Source organism: Pterocles gutturalis, unplaced genomic scaffold, assembly GCF_000699245.1.
Source record: "Pterocles gutturalis isolate BGI_N339 unplaced genomic scaffold, ASM69924v1 scaffold18659, whole genome shotgun sequence".
Taxonomy (NCBI): Eukaryota; Metazoa; Chordata; class Aves; order Pterocliformes; family Pteroclidae; genus Pterocles; species Pterocles gutturalis.
Genome location: NW_010136148.1, coordinates 9,356 through 19,991, shown reverse-complemented (window position 1 = coordinate 19,991; position 10,636 = coordinate 9,356). Strand labels below are relative to the sequence as shown.

Genomic DNA, 10,636 nt, shown 5'->3' with positions numbered 1-10,636 from the left:
TAGATGCACAAGTTATCTGCAATTTTCAGTGCGAACAACTGGAAAGAGAAATTTCATGTACATTCTGGCTCACTGCAAATACCCTGTTGTGATCATTCATGCAGGAAAAACCAAAGGCATATTCAATAACATATATGATGAGGAAGACCTCCTTAATTATTATTTATTTATAGGACATTAGTGCACAGAGTTTCCATCAGGAAATCTGCCCTTCATTGTCACGGTTACTGTGGGTACATAAAATAAAAAGCTTTATCCTAACTGACTTTCAAATAATTGCTATGCTATGAATCATTGGATTCCTTCTTAAAATTATTTGCTTTTCACTAACATGCAGTAATGGAGTAACACAGAGATAAGGCTTTGATTGAGGCTTTGAGCAACCTGGGCTGGTGGGAGGTGTCCCTGCCCATGGCAGGGGGGTGGAACTCGATGATCTTGAAGGTCCCTACCAACCCAAACCATTCCATGATTCTATGATTCTATGATAATGTTGTTCTTTGTTATGTTCAATTCTTGTAGCCATTGGTGCTGACAAGACATCAGAGGACCCCCCCCATCTCCCATATCTATGGCATTTGCACCTCCTAGAAACATGGATGGCTCCAAGCTACAGACCAAGATGAGCACATGGACTCCACTGAACCATCAACTCATGAATGACAAGGCAAGTTCTGGGTGAATGGGTCAAATTCATAGAATGACTGAATTGGTGAGGGTGGAAGGGACTTCTGAAGATCATCTAGTCCAACCCATCAAGCGAGAGTCAATTAGAGCATTTGCTCAGGATCTTGTCTGGTCAGATTTTGAATATTCTCGAATCCTAAGGGAAGTTCTCTGATTCAGTTCCCAAATTCTCAAGTCGCAGAAAAATTTAACTTATGTTTTTGCCCGTGTAGATCATGAGTAATGGAATAAGAACTTGAAGATTTTGTTTAGAAGTATGTGTATATCAGACACACATACAGCCTTTGTTATGAATACATAGATATAAAACCTAATATGTTACGTAAAAACTGAAAGTTCTAAAGTATGTTGTTTAAAGCGTATAAGTAGTTCAAGTATTGTTACTTTGCCAAATCAGTCATTTTTAAACAAAAAATGTGTATTAATTTCTTAGTGAAAGTTACCAAATCATTCTTTTTCTGCACCAGAAGGCTTCAGTTTAACCCCAGAGCAAACTGAGTGTCAGTGCAGGTTTCTGTGTGGCCGGTATGCTCCACAGGAGAGACCTTAGTAGCCATGCCCTGGCTTTTCTGCTAAGCCTGGCAGAGATGAGGTTAGCTTGATATTTTGGAAACTGAAGCGATGCACTCAATTTATAAATAACCAGATGCATTTCCTAACCTCCCACGCTGTATACTTCATCGGGGATCTGCTAGCGTAACTGAGGGGGTTTTGGCTCATGTATCACCAAGAGCATATTCCTCCCTCAGAATGAATTTTAAATTTCTGTTCATGATTCATAGAATTTAATCCAAAGTCGGACATTACATCATGTAGTCTGGTTTCCTGGATTTCTTGGGCCCTCTTGTTTCGTACAGTTCCCCCCCGTCTTGAGCTCAGTAACTACAATTTGGCTAAAATATTTCTTCCATGAAGGTGGCCAGACTTCCTTTGGAGTTATCAGGAAATTAACATTTCATCACTTCCTTAATAATTTTTCTCATGATTATTCCCCTATACCATTAAAAGATGAAACCTTGTCTCCTGTCTGAATACCTCTAGCATTAGCTTCCATCATTTAAATCTTCCTCTGCTAGCTTATTAAACTCTTCTGTAACCAGTTTTTTTTCCTTGTGGAAGGACTTTTACCCTGCTTCAAGCTAACACTTGAACGTTTTTTGATAAACTAAACAGATTGAGCTCTTTGAAGTCCTTTTTGGCATATTCTCCAGCATTTGAATCATTTTAGTGTCTGATTCTTACACTCTTTAACATCTCTATAGATGCACATCACTGTGCAATAAAGTATGATCTAACTGGAAATAAGTACGTAGGTAAAACCACTCTTTTCCCCCTTCTTACTCCTCTGCTCCTTAGGCAGTCTGATGTTACACTGGATTGCAAAAAAACTTCTAGGAGCTCATACTGGATTCTTGTATATGCCAACATTTAATGATGTTCCAGGTAGGAAAGAACCTACCATAATCTCCCAGACCTGTGCTCAGGGATGAAATTAATGATAAAAAGTGCTTGCTTGTTTCTGATCCAGGTTTTAAAGCATTGGCCTGCCTGAAACTCCTTTTCATGTATCACCAAACTGATCTGCAGTGTTAGCAGAAAAAAAATTCTTGTTTCTGATCCAGGTTTTAAAGCATTGACCTGCCTGAAACTCCTTTTCGTGTATAACCAAACTGCTCTGCAGTGTTAGCAGAAAAAAAATAGTTGCAACAAAAATATTGCTTACAGCTGAAATCAGGAGAAAATCCAATTGATACATATAGGGAGCTAGTGAGTGAGAACGCACCGTTTTCATACAGTCATATCTCTGCTCATTTCTGCACCCTTTGAGTGCAAGTGTGAAGAGAGAAAAGAAGTTATCATAGAGACACAAAATAATTTCGGTTGGAAAAGACCTTTAAGATCCGACTGTTAACCTAACACTGGCAAGTCCAGTAAACCCTGTCCCTAAGCACCACATCTACAGGTCTTTTAAATACCCCCAGGGATGGTGACTCAACCCCTTCCCTGGGCAGCCTGTTCCAGCGCTTGACAACCCTTTCAGGGAGGAAGCTTTTCTTAATACCCAATCTAAACCTCTCCTGGTCCAACTTGAGGCCATTTCCTCTCATCCAACCACTTGTTACTTGGGAATAGAGACTGACCCCCACCTTGCTACACCCTCCTTTCAGGTAGTTGTAGAGAGTGATAAGGTCTCCCCTCAGCCTCCTTTTCTCCAGACTGAACCACCCCAGTTCCCTGAGCTGCTTCTCACAGGACATGTTCTCCAGACCCTTCACCAGCTTCATTGCCCTTCTTTGACCACGCTCCAACACCTCAATGTCCTTCTTGTAGAGAGTATCTCATAGCAGGTATGTGAAAAACAGTGAGAAGATGAAAGCATGGAGAGAAGAGAGGCATAAGAAAGGTACTCATTAGGAGAATAGGTAATGAGGGGCAGGAGAGGTGGGAATTCAGAGCTGATCCAAGGCAGAAGTGTTTAAGCTCCATCTAAACCATTGTTAGGAGCAGACCCAAGAACAGTTCTTAGCATAAATTTGCTATCATCTGTCTAATTTTGGGTAATCCTAGGGGTACCCCATCATTTTGGGTAATCCTAGGGGTACTCCATTAGCAGTTCCTGTAGATTTCTCTGGATTTTCAAACATGCTCAAGACTACACTTGCCTGCGTTGTTGGTAGGACCCAGCTCTCTCCTACCTGTTGTGCATCCTGAGTCCTGCTGCCTCCACCTGTGGATTTCTGCCCTTACAGCAGCTGTTAGAGCAGAAAAGACTATCCAGGGTGTTACCACTGCAGGATGGGCTGTCCTGATTGTTTTAAAGCCAGGATCACCAGCAGGGACAGAACAAAGTCAAGAAGCCAGAATTAGGAAACCTCAAATTATGTGGCATTCATGGTCAGAAAACCAGAGGTGGGGTTTTAGATATGCCAAGGTCGTGCTACAGTTAAGGATGAAGTACAGGTAGGAGACGGGGCAGCCTGCTCACCTGCAGCAAAATCAGACAGACTTCAGCGTTGGTCCTGCTGACTGCAGGGCTGTGCTGCCTTTAAGGAAGGACTGGAAGTCGGGAGGTGATTTGCCTTCTGGTGGGCAGCAGCTCAGCCATGGAGTAGAAGAGCCCCCGGTGGCATTTGCAGCAAGGGCTGGAGGGGTTTGCTAGGCAGCCTTGAATTTGGTTTTATTTAAAACCACCTGAAGACATGGATATGAGATGGCAGGTCTCAGGAGCAGCCTAAGCCTCAGGCTACATCCCAAGCCAGCCAGTTTAGGTATGCTATAGGTATAACTCCAAGGCCTTGGAGGAGAGGACAATAAATATGGGCTTGATTAAGGCAGGGGATGATTATGCCAATTTTGGGCCATTTTGTTGCTAATTAATGCTTCCAAGTGCCTGGAGTAGGGCAGAACTTTCTGACAGAGTTGGCTCAGATGTATCTCCAAGAATGCTGAAAGCAAATATGTGTCTGTCTTTGATCAAAGACCATTAACATTGCTTTTGGTTATATAAATACCTCCCTGCTTCCCTTGAATTATCCAACCCAGAACTTAGATCTTTTTGACTATTCATCACTTCCTTGTGGCAAATCCTTTTCCAAGTTCAGCTTGTTAGGTTTTGGGTTGGTTTTTTTTTTCACTTTGCCAAGTGTCCCACATGCAAATAAAGCAAAAAAAAAAAATCTGTCAACATACAAATAAAAGAAATGTCATTTTCCACCCCTTGGCAAGAGACACTCCTGCTGAGAGAGACAGAGCTAACGCCGTCAGCTGCTGCACCAGACATCAGCACTGATAGTGTCTTTCTCTGCAGGAACCTTCTTTGCAGGCTGTCATAGCAATAACACGTTTGGAGTTGATAATATCAAACATGGTTTCCTAGTTGTGGTTAATAGCTGTTTTTATGTGCAGTTATAAACTGGGCTTTCTCCTCTTTGATCTGTCTTCTGGAAAAATCATCTACAGCATTTCCTCACTTCCCAGGTCACAATCCTGATTTTGTGGTAGTGGGAAGCCACGTGCTAGCGCTTGCAGGTCTAGCTCCCTATGGATAAAGGTCAACATCATAAATCCTCTGCTGTATTTTGATACTGATCATCTTTCTTGTTAGTTGTCACTGTAAAGTGGCCAGGGAACAAAGACTGGTCTCACTGTCTTACTCCTAACAGTCTTGCTGCGTTGAGATTGAAGCCATTGCCAGGGCTTTGTGATAGCCACTGTGGTGTATCCATTCTAGGAGCTTTCAGACACCCAAGGTCTCCAACTCAGGAAAACGGAAATTTCTAAGATAAAGAGATGGGAAGCCCAGCTTCTGGTCTCACTGAAGCACATGAGACACCACGCATCACGGTGTGCCCAAGAGAGGAGAGCACTATGTTGGCGCATCGTGTGCGCAGTAGCTGCAAAGGAGGGAGGTGGAGATGAGAGGCAGCACATTGCAGGCAGCCTGCAGAGCTGTCCTTCACACATAGCCCTTGAACTTCAGGGAGTCTTCTTCAGTGAAAGGAACCTTCCACAGGAACCAGCCTGTAGAGTTGAAGAAGATCAGGAGGAAGCAGATGAGGCCTTCCTCAGACAACTGGAAGAAGCCTCTTGGAGAACTGTAACCACCCTGATATCTGCTGTGAGGACAACACAGCAGGGCACGTGCAGTCCTGGAGGTTTCAGGAGTGCGTTGATAATAACTTCCTGACACAGGTCATTGAGGAACCAACAAGGGAAGATGCTCTGCTGGACCTCATACTTACAAAGAAGGAAGGACCAATTGGGAATGTGAAGGTCAGGGACAGCGTTGGCTGCAGTGAACAGAAGATGATGGAGTTCAGGATGCCGAGAGGAAAGAACAAGACAAATAGCAGGATCACAGCGCTGGACTTCAGGCGAGCAGACTTTGACCTCTTCAGCGATCTTTGTGGAAGAATCACATGGGATATGGTCCTGGAGAGTAGAGAGGTCCAGGAAAATGGATTGATTTCCAGACTCTTCTTGGTGGCATCCAGTGAAAAGACAAGAGGCAATGGCCACATACTGAAATACAGCAAATTCCATTTAAACATAAGAAAAAATGTTCTTAGGGTGGTCATGCACTGTAACAAGTTGCGCAGAAAGGTTGTGGAGCCTCCGTCCGAAAAGATATTCAAAACCCAGCTGGACGTGGCTCTGAGCAACCTTCTTTAGTTGACCATAGAAGAGAGTTTTGACAAAATGATCTCCCCAAGTTCCTTCTAAACTGTTCCATTCAGTGATTCTGTTTATATTTTGTAGGTTGCAAAGATTGTTTTTCAAGCTCTATTTTTCTTAGGACACACTGAACCCCCTTTAAGTATTCAATTTTATTTGTTTGTGTGTTTTTTATAGGTATTCGAAGAAAGAAGAGCCCTGCTTGGAAAATGGGTAAATTTTTCCCTTTAAATATATATTTACAAACAACTAGATTTCTGAACTGATAAAGAGATTACTGTAATGGGAAGGTAAAGCTTACCGTATTTTGAAAAACAGCTTCATTTTCCTGATGTGGAAGTGAGCCGTAACTGCTTTGCTTTTAGGAAAGTAAAGGTATAAATTCCCTTAGTGTCCACATGCTATAAGTTCTGAACTTGGGAAATCATATTCCATCATCAGAATGATCTGAAAAGGGATAAGAAGCCCTGGGAAGAGTCTGTGAAGTCTTCAAAGACGATACTGCATGTTTAGGTGTTGCTGTTGCCTGCTAGCAGGTCTTTGAAACTGGTAATACATAGTGTGTTATCTCCCAAGTGCACACGAGGCTCCTCGTACTGTAATCATTGAGCACCTCACAATCTTTTACTGAGGTTATCTTCATAGCTCCTCCATGAGACAGGAAAGTGTTGTCACTCTGTTTTGCAGATGAAAAAATGAGACACAGAAAGACCTGAGATAGAATTTGTCTGCCCCAACCACAAATGATTGCAAGTTAGACATTCGGGATGGGGTTTCTCCGGCCAGGTGTGTATGTCTGAAACATAATATTTAATCCTGGCTGGTTTGGTCATCACAGGCTATCTGTGCAGTCAACAGAGAGAAGGCAGTATTTCCAGAGGGTAATTAATCTCACTCAATGTAGGATAGGAGAGCAGCCCGCTAGAGATGCCGATTTCTTTCCATAACCCGTGGAAGGAGTCATAGCTGGCTGCGTGAAAGGAGTACGACTCCAACTGACCCACCCAGGCAGCTGATGGCAGAGCATGCAAGGGCACAAGATTTGCCCTAGTCTTAAGCTCACCCCTTAAATATCCCATTGTGCTTTCTCTTTTGTAAGGCAAAAACCATTTACAGGCCATTACAAGAAGCAGCTGTAATCTGCTCAGTGTCCTGTGCAGACAGGAATACAGACGCTGGACGTTATTGCAATAACTGAGTGAATTCAGCTGAGTGTGTCCATGTGGCTTGGTAGGAACTGTGTGGTTGAGCTCTGTGCACTTCTTTATAAATGGACCCAAAGAACCAGTTACGTGGTCACGTATCATACGCAAGCTAAACAGAAACACATAAGTGATGTTCCTTATCAGCACTCTTTGATAAAGAGCACTTGCACAGTAACTTTATTTGAACTATGGTGGTTATTCTTTATGCCTAATAGGCCAATCATGGAAATTTTTTTGCATATGAACTGGTCTTTACAGGCAAGTACTTTGATTTTAAGCTCAAAAGGCTTATTCGTCTTTACAGGAAATTTGTGTTCCATCACTTGTTGGCATGCGTGCATTTTGATAATAAGGAATTTCATGGGCACTAAGAAAACAAAATAATTGAATTATTATTGTCCAAAAAACACCCTTTAGCATGACAGTAACTGACAGAAACAAACATGCCTCTTGAAAATTGCTGGATGGTTTAAAATGCCCATGGGATATACCATGGCAAAAGGGCAAAAATGTTTTCATTAGAACCCCCACTGACAGAGCCAGAATTTGGAGACAGCCTTCCTCCAAACGCACATAAGCATGCTGAATCTTCTTCCCAAAGGCTGCATTTCTGACCCTTCATATGCCACTGGATCAGTAGCTCTCATCACGCTCCTTCAGCGCTAAATCTCCTTGTGCTTCTGTCATCCATCATACCCATGAGAAGGGTGTGGAAAGCACAAAAGCTGCTCTTAACTCCCTTCAAAGCCTGTGGCATTATAATATGTGGTATGCAAAGCCTCGAGGGCTTTGAGTTTGGGAGAAACTGTGTCAAGAAATCACAGTGCTCTGGGCAGGACTTTTTACATGGGTTCACATGAGCCTCTCGTAGTGCTCGCAGGAAGTACGGACCAGATGAAACTGCTGAAGGGTGGGTTTGTGTGCTGGGAACCCACGTGCAGCGTAGTTGGAAATGATTTACTATGAAAGTGAAAGGCTGAAGTCTGTCCTAAGTCCAGAACTGCCCAGTGTTTTCAGTACTATCGGGGTGATGGAATGGAAGGAGCAGATGATACCAGGCTTGGAGGGATTTCAGGAACTTTGGAGATGAGAAATCAGAATGAAAATATCTGCAGTTTGATAAGGACAAGTGAAAAGTGCTTCATGTAAGAATGACATTTACAAAAAGTACAGATACGAGAAAACCCAAGTATGCAGCAGTTCTGTTAAAAAAAACATCGCTGGGAATTGTGGTGGATCACAAGCTGAATATAAACTGACAGTGTCTTATAATTGTCGAAAAGTCAAATATCCCAAAGGGCTGTCTGAAATACCCCCCGTTCTGGTCCCTGCATTTGAGAAAGCTGAGGACCGATTGGAGATACTTGTGAGAACAGGTCTTATGTGAGAACAGTCTCAGGTCCAGAACATAGGAAAATGATCCCTTCACTATAGGGAAGATGGAGAAAAGACGTAACAACTTTTTTTCCAATTACACACAAAAGATATCCAAAAAGAGGAAGGGAATGATCCCATCTCTGTAGTCACATTGAATAGGACGAGAAATCACGGGCTTGAATTGCAGTGATGGAGACACAATTTAGACACCAGCAAAACCCAGTGCTACAGATAATTCCCTGCTGGAATAGCCTGCCTAGAGGTGGAATCTCCATCACTGGAGTCCTTTGAGAACAGGTTAGACAAACACTTGTCAGGAATGGATTAAGTAGAGTTGATCCTGCCTTGCAGCAGATGAACTAGCTCAGTGTTTCTCAGCCTTTTGACACTGAAGGACCATCTAACCTGGGAAAGCAGAACACGTTGCTTTATGTGCCATTGCTAAAGGGGTTTTCTTTTACAAATTAATAAAGATTCTACTAAGCTTTGGATGCTCATTGTTTATTTTGTTCTTCCTGATTTTATTTGCATGCATTCAGGGACTATGTGTGTGCATTTTCATTTAATTATTTTTTTGCAGTTGTCTCACCGAACATTGTTGATGTCTCCCAGGCTGTTGTGGACCGTAAAATACAGGTTGAGAAACAATGAACTAGCTGACCTGAAGGGATTTCATTTCTCTGTTTCTACACTGCTGGGCAGCCCCAAAGGGCATGGGACTGGCTGTGCCATCACCTGCAGTATCCAAGATGTGTGATACAGTTTTTTGGCTGTCTCAGATTGCGCTCAGCTCTGCAAAATATTGTTGCTGCACAGAGTGGAAGCAGTGGTGGCAGGCAGTGGCAGCAGACAGCCTGTTCTACGTGGCTGTTCCTATGCGTGAGTACTTGCAGGCTTTGATCCTGCTGGAGGCTTTTGTGATTAATTTCTTTTACCCCAACTCCTTTACCCAAATACGATCCAAATACATATAAAAGAGAAATTAATAGAATCACAGAATGGTTTGGGTTGGAAGGGACCTTCTAGATCATCGAGTTCCATCCCCCTGCCATGGGCAGGGACACCTCCCACCAGCCCAGGTTGCCCAAAGCCTCATCCAGCCTGGCCTTGAACCCCTCCAGGGATGGGGCATGCACAATGTGCTGCTGTGTTCCAATTGTAACCCTTTTGATGGTTACACTGGGAAAGGGTTAACATTTCTCTGTTAATTTTCCTGTTTATTCTAGTTGCTTTCATTCTGTATTGCTCCCAGAGCAGACGCCTTGACGTGCTGCCTCTCAGCCTCCCTTTCTGCTGTGTTCTGTAAGCCAAAAATCCCTCCCATTAATTTAAAACACATGAAAGCGTTTTGCTTTACGTTAACGCTCAGTGCTATCGTGCCGACACCCAGGTTAATAAGTTGACAATGAAGCTGGGGTTGAACCTGCAGATTAAGACACCTAAGCTTTAGTGTCTCCAGGTGATCTGAGCATCTCGGCTTCCGTTATAGCCAAATGAGATGCAGATAAGCCAGGGGAACCGTGATTCAGCTCACCCTGTGGGCTACATCTTCTGCTAGTAATTTACACAGCACTCCTGAGTGTTCCCAGGTACAGGAACTTGCTGATCCACAGGATGAAATTGTCAGCACGCTCACCAGCACGAGTTTGGCCTGGACCAGTAGCACTCTTCCAGGTGTTCTTCAGACACAATTTGGACATTAGCCGGGGCCAAGAACCATGACAAATACACAGTTTGGATCCAGCCACCTTGTTTTAAGGGTGAGAGCATGATAGTGGGGACATATGCATTATCTGCCTCTCGGTCTCATTATCTGCCTCTCATGCTGTGGCAGATGTGATGTGGGACTTGCAGACAACTGGCACCCTTGGAGTGGCAGCTCTAGGCTGTGCAGGGTACCCCCCAACCCAGGGCGCTGGTGTTTGGGCAGCTGAACCTCATGCTTAGTCACTGCGGACCCCCACCTATAGACCCCCTCTTTACCCAGGAGCTGGCCCCGTGCTGGGTGCCAAGGTGCAGCAGCAATGGCTCCTGCTCAGGGCTTCTGCTTGTCACCAGGCTGCTGGCTTGCCTTCCTCACCAGTCTGCCCAGGAGCCTCCTCTTGCAAAATTTCAGGTTTAGCTGTTTAACTATGGTGGTAAAAGCAAAAAAAGTCAGATCCTAGGGGCTGGTTGCTGACAAGGAGCAGCTT

General features: G+C 43.7%; 1 protein-coding gene across 1 annotated transcript in view; it reads left to right on the top strand.

Annotated features, from left to right (window-relative positions):
- The first annotated feature begins 522 nt into the window (after positions 1-522).
- Positions 523-10,636, top strand: part of FBXO16 (F-box protein 16) — a 17,489-nt gene continuing 7,375 nt past the window's right edge. Inside the window, exons 1-2 of the mRNA XM_010082207.1 lie at positions 523-667; positions 6,040-6,075. Of these exons, the coding sequence (XP_010080509.1) occupies positions 572-667; positions 6,040-6,075 (132 nt within the window). The 5' untranslated portion in view covers positions 523-571. The remainder of the gene's footprint in view (positions 668-6,039; positions 6,076-10,636) is intronic.